General features: G+C 41.7%; 1 protein-coding gene across 3 annotated transcripts in view; it reads left to right on the forward strand.

The window, feature by feature from the left end:
* Positions 1-13,257, forward strand: part of NUB1 (negative regulator of ubiquitin like proteins 1) — a 275,592-nt gene extending 262,335 nt beyond the window's left edge. For all 3 annotated transcript variants that reach the window (XM_053713794.1, XM_053713795.1, XM_053713793.1), the window contains exon 15: positions 9,760-13,257. In XM_053713794.1, the coding sequence (XP_053569769.1) occupies positions 9,760-9,914 (155 nt within the window). In that variant the 3' untranslated portion in view covers positions 9,915-13,257. The remainder of the gene's footprint in view (positions 1-9,759) is intronic.
* Positions 13,258-16,407: the final 3,150 nt, after the last annotated feature.

The raw sequence follows: 16,407 nt of genomic DNA on the forward strand, positions 1-16,407 counted from the left end.
GAGGTAATTTCTCTCAGCAGAGCTGTGAGAATTATAGTTTGACTGAGATAAAAAACGTTTATTCTGTAATTTGTTTCCTGCTTTCAGAATTTGTTATCTTTGCTAATGGGATTAAACCTTTGCTAAAGTTGTGTTATTTACAAGGATTGAGGCTATAACTGTTTCAATTTATTAATTTTCAACTGTCATAGATCTTCTGTGCTTCTTAAAGGCACAGTACGTTTTAATATTATTCTAATTGAATTGTATTTCCAAGTTACAAGTTTATTTGCTAGTGTGTTAAACATGTCTGATTCAGAGGATGATACCTGTGTCATTTGTTGCAATGCCAAAGTGGAGCCCAATAGAAATTTATGTACTAACTGTATTGATGCTACTTTAAATAAAAGTCAATCTGTACAAATTGAACAAATTTCACCAAACAACGAGGGGAGAGTTATGCCGACTAACTCGCCTCACGTGTCAGTACCTACATCTCCCGCTCAGAGGGAGGTGCGTGATATTGTAGCGCCGAGTACATCTGGGCGGCCATTACAAATCACATTACAGGATATGGCTACTGTTATGACTGAGGTTTTGGCTAAATTACCAGAGCTAAGAGGTAAGCGTGATCACTCTGGGGTGAGAACAGAGTGCGCTGATAATATTAGGGCCATGTCAGACACTGCGTCACAGGTGGCAGAACATGAGGACGGAGAGCTTCATTCTGTGGGTGACGGTTCTGATCCAAACAGACTGGATTCAGATATTTCAAATTTTAAATTTAAACTGGAAAACCTCCGTGTATTACTAGGGGAGGTGTTAGCGGCTCTGAATGATTGTAACACAGTTGCAATACCAGAGAAAATGTGTAGGTTGGATAAATATTTTGCGGTACCGACGAGTACTGAGGTTTTTCCTATACCTAAGAGACTTATTGAAATTGTTACTAAGGAGTGGGATAGACCCGGTGTGCCATTCTCACCCCCTCCGATATTTAGAAAAATGTTTCCAATAGACGCCACCACAAGGGACTTATGGCAAACGGTCCCTAAGGTGGAGGGAGCAGTTTCTACCTTAGCTAAGCGTACCACTATCCCGGTGGAGGATAGCTGTGCTTTTTCAGATCCAATGGATAAAAAATTAGAGGGTTACCTTAAGAAAATGTTTGTTCAACAAGGTTTTATATTGCAACCCCTTGCATGCATTGCGCCGATCACGGCTGCAGCGGCATTCTGGATTGAGTCTCTGGAAGAGAACATTGGTTCAGCTACTCTGGACGACATTACGGACAGGCTTAGAGTCCTTAAACTAGCTAATTCATTCATTTCGGAGGCCGTAGTACATCTTACTAAACTTACGGCGAAGAATTCAGGATTCGCCATTCAGGCACGCAGGGCGCTGTGGCTAAAATCCTGGTCAGCTGATGTTACTTCTAAGTCTAAATTGCTTAATATACCTTTCAAAGGGCAGACCTTATTCGGGCCCGGGTTGAAAGAGATTATCGCTGACATTACAGGAGGTAAAGGCCATGCCCTGCCTCAGGACAAAGCCAAAGCCAAGACTAGACAGTCTAATTTTCGTTCCTTTCGTAATTTCAAAGCAGGAGCAGCATCAACTTCCTCTGCACCAAAACAGGAAGGAGCTGTTGCTCGCTACAGACAAGGCTGGAAACCTAACCAGTCCTGGAACAAGGGCAAGCAGACTAGGAAACCTGCTGCTGCCCCTAAAACAGCATGAATTGAGGGCCCCCGATCCGGGATCGGATCTAGTGGGGGGCAGACTTTCTCTCTTCGCCCAGGCTTGGGCAAGAGATGTTCAGGATCCCTGGGCGCTAGAGATAATATCTCAGGGATACCTTCTGGACTTCAAATACTCTCCTCCAAGAGAGAGATTTCATCTGTCAAGATTGTCAACAATCCAGACAAAGAAAGAGGCGTTTCTACGCTGCGTACAAGAGCTCTTGTTAATGGGAGTAATCCATCCAGTTCCACGATCGGAACAGGGACAGGGGTTTTACTCAAATCTGTTTGTGGTTCCCAAAAAAGAGGGAACTTTCAGACCAATCCTGGACTTAAAGATCCTAAACAAGTTCCTAAGAGTTCCATCGTTCAAGATGGAGACTATTCGGACAATTTTACCTATGATCCAAGAGGGTCAGTACATGACCACTGTAGATTTAAAAGATGCTTACCTTCACATACCGATTCACAAAGATCATTATCGGTACCTAAGGTTTGCCTTCCTAGACAGGCATTACCAGTTTGTGGCTCTTCCATTCGGATTGGCTACAGCTCCAAGAATCTTCACAAAGGTTCTGGGTGCTCTTCTGGCGGTACTAAGACCGCGGGGAATCTCGGTAGCTCCATACCTAGACGACATTCTGATACAAGCTTCAAGCTTTCAAACTGCCAAGTCTCATACAGAGTTAGTGCTGGCATTTCTAAGGTCACATGGATGGAAGGTGAACGAAAAGAAAAGTTCACTCGTTCCACTCACAAGAGTTCCCTTCCTGGGGACTCTTATAGATTCTGTAGAAATGAAGATTTACCTGACAGAGGACAGGCTAACAAGACTTCAAAGTGCTTGCCGCACCCTTCATTCCATTCAACACCCGTCAGTGGCTCAATGCATGGAGGTAATCGGCTTAATGGTAGCGGCAATGGACATAGTACCCTTTGCACGCTTACACCTCAGACCACTGCAACTGTGCATGCTAAGTCAGTGGAATGGGGATTACTCAGACTTATCCCCTTCTCTGAATCTGGATCAAGAGACCAGAAATTCTCTTCTATGGTGGCTTTCTCGGCCACATCTGTCCAGGGGGATGCCATTCAGCAGACCAGACTGGACAATTGTAACAACAGACGCCAGCCTTCTAGGTTGGGGTGCCGTCTGGAATTCTCTGAAGGCTCAGGGACAATGGAGTCAGGAGGAGAGTCTCCTGCCAATAAACATTCTGGAATTGAGAGCAGTTCTCAATGCCCTCCTGGCTTGGCCCCAGTTGACAACTCGGGGGTTCATCAGGTTTCAGTCGGACAACATCACGACTGTAGCTTACATCAACCATCAGGGAGGGACAAGAAGCTCCCTAGCTATGATGGAAGTATCAAAGATAATTCGCTGGGCAGAGTCTCACTCTTGCCACCTGTCAGCAATCCACATCCCGGGAGTGGAGAACTGGGAGGCGGATTTCTTAAGTCGTCAGACTTTTCATCCAGGGGAGTGGGAACTTCATCCGGAGGTCTTTGCCCAAATACTTCGACGTTGGGGCAAACCAGAGATAGATCTCATGGCGTCTCGACAGAACGCCAAGCTTCCTCGTTACGGGTCCAGATCCAGGGATCCAGGAGCAGTCCTGATAGATGCTCTGACAGCACCTTGGGACTTCAGGATGGCTTACGTGTTTCCACCCTTCCCGTTACTTCCTCGATTGATTGCCAGAATCAAACAAGAGAGAGCATCAGTGATTCTAATAGCACCTGCATGGCCACGCAGGACTTGGTATGCAGACCTGGTGGACTTGTCATCCTGTCCACCTTGGTCTCTACCTCTGAAACAGGACCTTCTGATACAGGGTCCCTTCAAACATCAAAATCTAACTTCTCTGAAGCTGACTGCTTGGAAATTGAACGCTTGATTTTATCAAGACGTGGGTTTTCTGAGTCAGTTATTGATACCTTAATACAGGCTAGGAAACCTGTTACCAGAAAGATTTACCATAAGATATGGCGTAAATACCTATATTGGTGTGAATCCAAAGGTTACTCTTGGAGTAAGGTTAGGATTCCTAGGATATTGTCTTTTCTACAAGAAGGTTTAGAAAAGGGTTTATCTGCTAGTTCATTAAAGGGACAGATCTCAGCTCTGTCCATTCTGTTACACAAACGTCTGTCAGAAGTTCCTGACGTCCAGGCTTTTTGTCAGGCTTTGGCCAGGATTAAGCCTGTGTTTAAAACTGTTGCTCCACCATGGAGTTTAAACCTTGTTCTTAATGTTTTACAGGGCGTTCCGTTTGAACCCCTTCATTCCATTGATATAAAGTTGTTATCTTGGAAAGTTCTATTTTTAATGGCTATTTCCTCGGCTCGAAGAGTCTCTGAATTATCAGCCTTACATTGTGATTCTCCTTATTTGATTTTTCATTCGGATAAGGTAGTCCTGCGTACTAAACCTGGGTTCTTACCTAAGGTAGTTACTAACAGGAATATCAATCAAGAGATTGTTGTTCCTTCTTTATGCCCAAATCCTTCTTCAAAGAAGGAACGTCTACTGCACAACCTGGATGTAGTCCGTGCTCTAAAATTTTACTTACAGGCAACTAAGGAATTTCGACAAACGTCTTCTCTGTTTGTCATTTACTCTGGGCAGAGGAGAGGTCAAAAAGCTTCCGCTACCTCTCTTTCTTTTTGGCTTCGTAGCATAATTCGTTTAGCTTATGAGACTGCTGGACAGCAGCCTCCTGAAAGAATTACAGCTCATTCTACTAGAGCTGTGGCTTCCACTTGGGCCTTCAAGAATGAGGCCTCTGTTGAACAGATTTGCAAGGCTGCAACTTGGTCTTCGCTTCATACTTTTTCCAAATTTTACAAATTTGACACTTTTGCTTCATCGGAGGCTATTTTTGGTTCTTCAGGCAGTGGTTCCTTCTGTATAAAGAGCCTGCCTATCCCTCCCGTCATCCGTGTACTTTTGCTTTGGTATTGGTATCCCAGAAGTAATGGCAGGTAAATATTTTTTAATTTATACTCCAGTCACCACTTCACCCTTGGCTTTTCCTTTCTCGTTGGTCCTTGGTCGAATGACTGGGAGTGACGTAGAGGGGAGGAGCTATATGCAGCTCTGCTGGGTGAATCCTCTTGCACTTCCTGTTGGGGAGGAGTAATATCCCAGAAGTAATGATGACCCGTGGACTGATCACACTACAGAAGAAAGGAATTTATCAGGTAAGCATAAATTATGTTTTTTTTATACATGTATGATAACGCTAGAAGACAGGATCACAGTGTGACTCCTTTTATCTGTATAGAATCAAGGGTTAATATCTCCTGAGAGGGATTATTGAACAGGGGGGAATAATCTTACATGTTTGATTTTATGCTGCTTTTACGTGTGAGATGTTATGGGCTCATAGGCTGTTATGGAATATACAGGTTTTACTTTCACTTTGAGAGCCATGCAGCTTACAAGCTTGGCGTGCTTTTTCTCATAGCAGGGACGGTCCTGCATTGTGCACCATATGATTCTTTACCTCTTTCCTGACCGGGTGTCTATCAGAGAGGAGTTCTAACTCTCTGTACTGTCTGGGTCATGGGAGGTGGGGAATGCCCCAGCCATTGGGATATAAAGGTGCAGGTTTTTTGAGTAAAATATTGTTTTATTTCTATAATTCTCCGGTTATTGCACTAGCGATGGAGGATTCTGGTACTTAGATGGCACTCCCTCTATTCCTAAGGAGTAATTCCTATTTATATTGTGAGGAGGCCTTAGTACGTCCCCTCAATTATGTTCCATATGCCTTGATAATGTGATAATATCAAACATGTTTGATACCACTGAGCCATCCACCTCTGAGGAGCTGTCATCTAGTGAGGTGCGTACCCTACATGCTTATCTCTCTACACTTGCATTGCTGATCCTCCATCTGGAGAGGTCACTTTTTTCACTAGACGTTACTGCGCAGCTCAGACTGCGGTGTCTGCGGCCTTTGACACCGCAGTCTGAACATTTTGGACCGGAGTCTGCTGCCTCTAAACCTCTGGCTGCGGAGGAACCAGACTTTCTTTTTTGCGCTTTCTTCTAAAGGAAGTTTTTTTGGCAAATTCAGTGGTTCCAGAGGCCAGATTGCCTGAGGAACCTTTGATTCCTATATTGATTAGAGTTTGAGGACAAGGTGATACCTTATCCTTCCCTGCTCCTGTTAGATGGCGAACATTATTGAGAATGAATGGGACTTGATTGTTCCTCTCTTCTCCTTTTAACATATTGTTCCTGGTCCTGGACTCTCAATGTAGTTGTGAGGTTCCATCCCTAAAAGCAATGGCACTATCTTCACCCTTATTAACGTATTACTATCCCGTTTGAGGATAGCTCTTCGTTTAAGAGCTCATGGATAAAGGATGGAAACTCTGTTAAGAAAATTTTTTCAACATACGGGATATTTGTTTAAACCGTGGTTGCTGCAGAAATTACCTTCTGGTGTGACTTCTTATAGAATCGATTGGGGTTCCCTCGATGTTACTCAGGAAAGATTTACGGCCTTGAGGTTTGCTAATTCTTTTATCTGTGATGCTATTAGGCATTACCCGCCGAGTTTAAGTCGGTATGAACGGGCGGTCCCCGGTCCTCTTCTGCATCGTGTAGGGGGCAGACTGTCACTCTTTTTTTAGTCGCTTGGTTCAGGGACGTGCAAGATCCATAGGTCCTGGAGGTCATAGCTCAGGGTTACAAGATAGCTTTCAAGTCCCAGCTACCCAAGGGCAGTTCCTCCTCTGTCTCCTGTCTTCCTGACCAGAAAGGAGGGAAGCCTTTCTGGGGTGCGTATGGGATCTGTCCTCTTAGGAGTTATTGTCCCGGTGCCTATTGCAGTGAGAAGGTTTGGGATACTATTCAAACCTTTTCGTGGTTCCAAAGAAGGAGGGAACTTTTCTGTCCGATTTGGACCTGTAGTGCTTAAACAAGTTTTTAAATGTCTCCTCGCTCAATAGGTCCATTCGTCCCCTCTTTCGGGAAGGGCGGTTCATGACCACCCTAGATCTGAAGAATGCTCCCTTCACGTACCAATCCTCAAGTACCACTTCCAGTTCCTAAGGTTTGCGTTCCTGGACCAGCACTTTCAGTTTATTGATTTTCTGTTTGGTCTAGCTGGTATAGTGGTGAGCATAGCTACCTTCCAAGTAGTTAACCCAAGGTTTGATTCCCGGCTAACGCAGCATTCTCCAAGAAGTGTTTTGTAGAGTGGACCATTCAGAATCTTTTCTGTCTTCTTTGATCCCATGGATGGAAGATAAATCTAGAGAGTTCTCTTGCTTCAAGTACCAGGGTAGAATTCTTGGGTACTATAATATTCCCCATGGGCATGAGAACATTTTTAACAGACAAGAGACGTTGCTCGACATGTCTTGCCCTCCAGACCTCCTTAAGGCCATCTGTGGCTCGGGGGAAGGAGGTGATTGGTCTCATGGTGTCCAGCATGGACATCATTTCCTTTGTCAGGTTTCACCTCAGACTGTTGCAACTGCGCATGCTGAAGCAGTGGAATGGCGATAATTCAGATCTGTCTCAACATATATCTCTGGACAACCGATCGAGAGAATTTCTCTCTTGGTGTTTTTGTTTGGATCTCTTGTACAAGGGATGTCCGTCTCAAGACCATCCTGGGTGTTTGTGACTACGGTTGCGAGTCTGTCAGGATGGGGAGCTGTTCGGGGTACCAGGAAGGCACAGGGCTTCTAGACTCAGGAGGAAAAGCTTCTTCACGATCGCATTTGGGATCTTCGGGCAATGCTCTGAAGGCTTGGCCTCTGCTGGGTTCGTCCCAGTTTCAGTTTCCAATCAGACAATATATCCTCTGTGGCTTACATTAACCATCAGGGAGGAACGAGTAGCTCCCTAGCTATGAGGGAAGTATCTCGGATTCTGGAATGGGCAGAGACCCAAATATGTTCGTTGTCAGCGATCCACATTCCGGGTGTGGACAACTGGTAAGCGGATTTCCTCAGGAGAAAATACTTTAATCCGGGGGATTGATCTCTCCTTCCCGAGTGTTTGCGGAAATTTGCAAGAGGAAGATCTTATGACGTCTCATTACCAAGTTACCCAGATATGGGTCGAGGTATTGGGATCCTCAGGCAGAGCTAACAGATGCATTAGCAGGGCCTTGGAGGTAAAATCCAATTTATCTTTTATGGCCGTTACCACTACTTCCTAGTGTAGAGGCTTGAATCAAGCAGGCATCAGTGATACTGATTGTTCCGTCTTGGCCCCCGAAGGATATGGTTTGCCAACTGTTGGGGATGTCGTTATTTTATCCGTAGAAGTTACCTTGTCGCAGGGATCTGCTGACCAAGGTCTCTTTGTTCATCTATGTCTAGATTTCTGAGGCTGACTGCGTGGAGATTGAACGCTTAGACCTAGCCACGAGAAGGGTTTCTGAGAGTGTTATTTTTACTCTCATTCAAGCTTGTAGCTGGTTGCTCGTCGCATCTATCATAAGGTGTGGAGAACCTACTTATTCTGTTCTCCAGGATGAAATGGAGAAGGGCTTTTCTGCAAGTCCCCTGAAGGGGGCAGATTTCGGCCCTGTCTGTGTTACTGCTCAAGAGGTTCACTGAGCTTCCTGATGTGCAGTCACTTGTTAAGGCTCTGCTAGGATCAGACCTGTGTTTAGATCTATTTCTCCTCCTTGGAGTTTGAATCTTGTTTTTTAGGTGCACTCCGTTGGAGCCTATGCATGAAGTAGACATTATACTATTGTCTTGGATGGTTCCTTTTCTATAGGCTATTGCTTCTGCGAGCAGAGTATCTGTGATTACTGCCTTGCAATGTGTCCCTCCTTATCTCGCTTTCCATGCTGATAAGGTTGTTCTTCGAACCAAGTTAGGTTTTCTTCCTAAGGTTGTGTCAATTCGTAACATCAATCAAGAGATTGTGGTTCCTTTCAACGTAATTCGGGATGTGGTTTGTGCCTTGAAGTCCTATCTTCAGGCCACGTAGGAATTTAGACAAACTTCTTTCTCTGTTTGTTCTTTTTCCGGGAAGCGTGGGGGTCAGAGGGCCTCTTCGACTTCCTTATATTTTTAGCTGAGGAGTGTCCTCTGTTTCGCATGAGACAGTGGGACATAAGCCTCCTCTGATGATTACAGCTCATTCAACTAGAGCTGTGGACTCTTCTTGGGCCTTTAAGAACGAGGCTTCTATAAAGCAGATTTGTAAGGCGGCCATTTGGTCCTAAACTTTTGCAACGTTTTACAAATTTGATGTTTTTGCTTTGGCAAAAGCAGCTTTTGGGAAAGGTTCTGCAGGCTGTGGTGCCCTCAGTATAGGGTCCGCCTCCTTTTACCCTCCTGTTTTCTTCATTCAGTGTACTCTAGAGCTTGGGTATTTGATCCCACAAGCAATGAATGAAGCAGTGGACTCTCATCCCATTAAGATGGAAAACATAAATTATGCTTACCTGATAATTTCATTTCCATCTATAGGAGGAGAGTCCACTGCTCCCGCCCGTTTCTCCAGGGGGTGGACCTAAATGTAATATTATTCTTCTGGCTTCATTTATATCCTGATATTTCTCCTACGGTTCCTTGTTCCCTTGGCAGAATGACTGGGGAGTGGGGGAGGTATTTAAGCCTTTGGCTGGGGTGTCTGCCTCCTCCTGGTGGCCAGGTCATTCATTCCTACGTAATGAATGAAGCAGTGGACTCTCCTCCCACAGATGGAAATAAAATTATCAGGTAAGCATAATTTATGTTTTCTATAGAAAATACTACAGTATTGACATTTTCAGTATGGGTGGCAGTTTCAACAGGTAAAAGCAGCTATTTGTAAACTACTTAATACACGTCAGCTGGTAAAATGGCTAATTGGGAACACATAACAAGTGAGTGTCTTTTTAAAGGGACATTAAAGACATTTGTTTCAAGTATTTCTTTGCTAGTGGTCTTAGAACAATTCTGTGAGCTTCATTTCTGAAGTATCTGAGCACAAGTTGACTTCATAGTCACTTTTTTATTGCAGATATGATTAACACTGATAATGTCTCTCTAATTTGTTCTATTCTAGGAACAAGTGCATCAATAGCAGATGAACCCTACGTTGATCCAGTCAAAGAGATTTTAGATGATATACCTGAGCACGAGGAGGATTATTTAGACTTAACTTTAGAAGAAGAAAGCCTAGTGATTGGTGAATACCTTTCTTACCTGGAAAAGCTCTAGTGTTCCTTGCCATGCAGCACTTTATATTAAAGAATAACTCAGTGTTTGTTGCAACTGACGAAGAAATCACCAGCATAGCACATTGTAATTCTTTGGCCATTTTGTGTTTGTTAGGCTCATACCATATCATAATCACTGGGTCACAGCAATCCCCACAAAGTTTAAATGGAAATTGTAATGTATTTTTTTTATAACTGACTGTAATACTGAGAATTCCAACACTTAAGTGTAGGCTTAAAATTGCAATACATAGCCGGGCCTCCCTTAAAATCTAGTTTAAAGGGGTATTGTACCCAATACATGTTTTTCATTTATATGAAGGAACAGCAATTAAATATGTTGCAAATATTTTTTGTGCAATAACAGGTTACATAAAAACTGTCTAAAGTGAAACGAAAAGGAAGTGCATGATTGTGTTTAGTTTCTCTGTTGCTCACTAGTTTTTAGAGACAGCCCCCACAGGAAAAAAGTTGGTTTATTCAGCACAGGGTTATCAGTTCTTTGAAAACACTTTAACCCCTTTGCCCAATCCGACATAGATCTGTGTCATGTGGTGCAAGTTCCAGCGTACCGCATAACACAGATCTATGTCTGACATGTTTGCAGCCCTTGCGGGTGACTACCGAGACTTGCGTTTAGTGGGCATCTGCCTTCATATTATAAGGGAGCACACTGTCTGTAATGATCATCCATTGGTGCCGTGGGAGGAAAAGAGGGAGACGGGTAGGTGGCCCAGTGGGGGAGGGAGGGGCAGAGTTCCCTTCACTACAGCAAAAAAAGGTTTTGGAGGGATGGGGTCCTACGCTACAGAAAATAAAGTATAGGTTGGAGAGGGAGGTGAATCTCTGCACTACAGAAAACAAGTGATCTCTTAGAGGGGGAACCCTACACTTCAGAACAATATAATAAATAAATAATAATAATACAAATATATACTAATTTGTTACTGGAAGGCTAGCTGCCAGTAACAAAAATGGAGGGGGAGGCTCAGAGAGCAGTTTGGGGGGAAATCAGAGGGGTGGGAAAGTAAGGAAGGAACATGAAGCACTTTATATTGAAGAATAACTTTGTGTTTGTTGCAATTGCAACTGAATAAAAAGTCACCAGCATAGCACATTGCAATTATTTGTCCTGGGGCCATTTTGTGTTTGTTGGGCTCACACCTCATCATCATTACGACTGGGTCACAACAATCCATACAAAATTTAAAAGCAAATTATAATGTATTTTTATAACTGACTGTAACAGAATTCCAATTGCAATACGTAGCCGGGCTTCCCTTGAGATCTAGGTTAAAAGGGTTTTTGTACTCAGTATATGTCTTTCATGTATATGAAGGAGCAACGGTTAAATGTGTTACAAATATTTTTTTTGCACTATAACAGGTTACGTAAAATCTGTCTAAAGTGAAACAAACAGGAAGTGCATGATTGTGTTTAGTGTCTCTGTTTCTCACTGGCTTATAGGGACAGCTCCCACAGAAAGTTGGTTTATTTAGCACAGGGTTATCAGTTCTTTCAAAACACTTTAAAACATTTTGAAACCTTCTCTTAATTGGAACAGAGAATTTTGATTATTGTGTCCATTTTATCAGAGACTGTTATACAGATGATGATACTATAGTCGCAAGCTGAAGGGCAGGTAGATATTTTCATTGGTTAAATTTACTTGTTGAGATAATCTGATTTATGGAGCAGCCACAACATATTAAATTAATAGTAAATAAAGGGGACTTCAGTCATAAAGTATAAAATATTTCATGCTAATAATTCCTTTATTTGCTTGCAGTGTTCGCCGTGCTGGCACCTCAAGCCACCCGCAGCAGAACACTACTTTTTCAATAAGGGGACGTTTTCACCTCATAGCCAATAGCTGTGTGGGCCAGCTGGCATTGTGCTGGATAGCTAGCATGCTATTGGCTAAGATCACCTCACTGAAAAATAGCGTTTTGCTGTGGGTGGCCTGATGCGCTCAGCACATCATATGCTGCAGACAAATAAAGCATCTTTCAGAATGAAGTATTTTATACTTCATGACTGAATGTCCCCTTTATTTGTTACACTGGTAAATCCTAGCGATCACATTTATAGCAGTGCTGCTATAAAACTTTTTTTTTTGCTGTGCCCATCCTAATATGATTTTACAACATCAGTATCCAAATCTCCTACAAACTGTGTCTGACTCATACCTGCTTGGATATGAATTGGATCGGCCAATTACTCATTCATTTAGAATAAACCGTCTTTGCTCAATCAGCAACATTCTTAAACTTGTATCTTCTACAGCATGCTGTGAAATGCCGTTGGTTCACATGCCATTACCATGATATTTAATCTTTCCTTTTATGGACTCCTGAGAAATTGCTTTAGGTAATGAAAATACTTACTTGATTTTAATATAAAATTATTTTGTATATAACAGTACCACCCTTCTGGGTAATATCTGTCATTGCTAAGTCTCTGGCTTTGTATGCTTTTATTAAAACAATGTATAAAAACTTAGTTTTTATTAGAGCAATATAAATACTTTACATGGCCTGCCAAAAAGGTCAGCATTTTATAATGTCGGGACTGTTGTTTGATCGCCTGTTTTTTTTATTTTTATTTTTCAGGAAATTTCTACATTTTTCTGTATAAAAAATTTGTTGCTAGTCTGATTAAAATGTTAGCCAGTTGGCAAAAGTTGTACATTTGATTTTTAATATAAAGCCCTTTCCACTTACCAGTTGGATATAAACAGTTCCTTGTTTCAATGTCAGGAAATCTAATGCACAACAAACTCATCATTTTGTTCTTCTGAAAGGTATAGAAAACTTGGAACTGGAAGAGCAAAAATAGTGAAATGGTGCAAAATATATGCTGAACCTATAAAATCCAGATGATATGAATACGTTTGTATAATAAAACATATTGCATTATAACTTCTAGTAGCACATAAATCATTGCAGTTTATTTACAACAGGTAAAACTAAACTTTGCCAAGTATTTTAAATCAAGTGCCTTCTACAATGGAGCCGAATACTTGTAAATGTGAAAACTTACATGAAATCATTTGTATTTTTTTATTGTCTTTTAATGTTATATTTAAGAATCCGATAATTAATATTTACATTGTGTTATTTTTAGGAATTTTTAAATCTCCTTTGTATAAACTCTATTACATTTTCATAAATAATAAATGGATTTATATATAAATTCTATTTTCCTCATTCTGGGTTAAAACTATGATTTGTAATGCATCTCTGCAAATGTTTGCTATAAACTTGCTTTTTTCCATGTAATTCTGTTCAACATCCAACAATAAAAAATTTACAAATGGTAAGACAGGAAGAATAATTTTGTAACTTTTTGTCTCTTGTGTTTTCTTTTGATGACATTTATATAATGGTGGGTTATAGCTCTTGCAGAGTTTGAACCAAACTTCCATAAAGTCTTTAGGGCTATATAACCCATCCTCTTCTTCCAGTCTTAGTTATTGTCAGGGTTTCACCCTGATTTCAATAGTTATTTGCTGCTTTTTTATCTTGGCTGCCATTATAACTCACCTGTCTCTCTCCTTGCCTGTAGCAGAGTGTGTTATGCTGCTCACTACTCCCAGGCTCCCTCTTATGGCCAAACTGTAGAACATCATCAGAGACAGGTTGCTGTCCCAGAATGATGATGTAATCACTCCCTAATTAACTACCTCAGTCCTTTCTGCCATTGCCCTTGCATTGTCTCTGATCTCTCTGAGTTCCTCTCTGTGTGTATAACCTGGCTTGTTTGACGTTCCTTCTGGTTCCTGTTCCCTGGCTGTTCCTGACTTTACTGATCTTCGTATTCCTGACCCCAGCTCATCTGACTATCTGCTCTGGCTTTGACTCCTGGCTTGTCATTTGGCTTTTAGACTAATCTGGTTCCTGGTACCCTGACCATTATATTTGTACTTATTTGCAGTATATTTTTTGTTTGTTTTATACAGGTGTAGAAAGAAGATAACCCCTCTAACCCCAAGTTTACTCTACATAAACATGTAACGTAAGAATGTGCTCTAAAAAAAGATCTCACATTTTTGTTTATGAGGAACCTTGATGTAAAGCTTATTCTTGTTCCTCATACATTTTGTTATGAGGAACCTTAATGTGTAGCATATCCATGCTCCTCACACAATTGTTTGAGGAACCTTGTATATTCTTGTAGAGACAGCTAAGGATGTGGGACTCGATTTTCTAGTTGGTTTTCTTTGCTGGATTTTTGGAAGATGTACTGTCCTGCTCCAGTTACATAATTTTTTTTTATTATTTGTAGAGGGATTATTATAACTTTCAGGCAGTCCTACTTGTGGCGTGGTGTCATTGTGTCAGGCACTAGTTTTGTATTTATCCTTGAATTTTTTTCATCAGAATACGGATGGTCCTAGATTATTTCCTAAAAGTGCCTAGTTCATGGATTATCTTTCATGAGGTTTTATAGAATTGTAAGGAAGTTTATATTTATATACTTAACTTTGCCATCCTTCTGTTCCAGGAGTTTTATAAAATATCTTTTTTGGTGGTGGTATAGTTTACCACCGGCTTCATCTTAGGCTAGGTTTTATGTGTTTTCTGGCTAACATGAATAAAAGGCAGCCAGGTGGTCTTCCCTGCATATGTTCATTCTAATTTGTTTGTTTTTCCTCCCTCTCAGTTTCTTCAAATGGGTTTCCTTAATACAGGCAAGAATTAAATAAATAGAGAACACAACACTTACAATGAACCAATTTCTTCAAAGTAAAAACAAATTGAGTATTGTCCTGATAACATTTGTTAGTTGTTGGCAACTATGTAAACGCGGCCTATGTACTGTATTTAACCCAAGCAAAGGTATTAAGCACATAGGTAAAGTACTGGCAGGGAAAACTGCAGGTGATTGGCAGTTTCATGCAACTGCTCAGGCTGTATGCCAATGTATGTGGCTTTGCAGGGACCAACAGATAGTGGTCCATCTCAATCTTTTAGATTTTCTTGTTCAAAAATAGAAAACAGGATTGTCCATTTTTGGGGATTTTTTTTTATCAAAAGATTACATTCTTCCTGTGTCAAACACAGCCAAGCGTGATTACTAATCTAGAAGAATTGCCTGGTATTTCGGTGCTGGACTGTCATTGGGCAGGATCAGACTGATATGCTACAGGATATTTTTTCTCTGTGAAAAGGCATAGTGTGCAAAAAGAGACTGCACCCTGAGTGGCACTGGCCTTGTGGACAAGCACAGAAGTTTTTCTAGCTATTGTTCTGTCTCATTGAGTGTGTCTCTCTATTTTCTTGTTTTTATGCATTTGGATAGAGTAATGTTTATTTTTATTATTTATATTATTATATTATTAGTTATATATTGGTAATGATATCTGTATGAATTCCGCAACTGTCAATATTTTGTAGATATGTTTTATTTCTATTTTTTCATTTACATATTGATGATGACGTATTCAGTATTGTTTATTTGGCATGAGTCTATCACCATTAAAAAGGGCAGTTGCGGGGGACTTCCGGGCTGCGGCCATCTTACCAGTCGCACTGAGATTCAGCTCCTTAAGTTCTCTTCACTATCTTTCAATTCTGCACCGTATTTGTGGTAATACCCTGCTTAAAACAGTGGAGAAACTTGTCTGAAGGTGACTGGATCTGGGATATAAGGCTTTAGATTGTGTCACCGCTTAAATGCCCTCAGTACCAGACTTTTCACTTTGAGGCCTTCCCTTATAACTGAAGCCTCAGTTCTGACCCCATAAAGCTGTGCCTGAGTGTGCAGTTATTGCTCTGAAGAGCATTCTATCTTTACCAAACAAGTGCGGCTAATTGCGCTAAGACCTACTCAACCTCTAAGCCTTATACTGGGAATACAGTTTCAGGCCACCAGAATGGAGCGTGAATCTGCTTTACTGTTGGAAGAGATCTATGTCATTATGTCGAAGCATTTTGCCCAACTTGAGAGGCAAATGGTGGTGGCCTGGAAATATGAAACCTGAGGAGAATCACCCGTAGAGGAACCTAAGCTAGTAAATGGGGTCCAGACGCAAAATCACTTACCCTCAGATCAGACATAGACTCTTCCGTTGCCTGCTATTCAGCATGGTAAGAACTCTGCTGAAGCCCACAAGCTGACAAGCGCTGATATGTCTCCGGTTGTGACTGCCCTGTGTGGCTCCACTGTGATCGGGCCTGCGGACGATGCTATCCTGATCTCTACAGAGCAGACACTGGGGGAAAAAACAGCGAGAGAGGGCCATATACTCACCGCTACTCCCCATAGAGACATACAGCCACGCTCCAGTGTCACCTCTCTACATGGTAGCAGCCACCTTATTTCCGGGAACGGAACTAGGTAAAACATAGACACTGCGCTGATTGGGGATATTAAAAGGGTGTGAGGGCCGCACCAGAGAGAAACTTTCGTTATACCCATCAGTGGACCTTTCCATGAGGGAAGAAATTTCTTCTCCCTAACCTGATCTCTTCCAAAGTTATAAAGATAAA

This window comes from Bombina bombina, chromosome 5, assembly GCF_027579735.1.
Source record: "Bombina bombina isolate aBomBom1 chromosome 5, aBomBom1.pri, whole genome shotgun sequence".
Classification (NCBI taxonomy): Eukaryota; Metazoa; Chordata; class Amphibia; order Anura; family Bombinatoridae; genus Bombina; species Bombina bombina.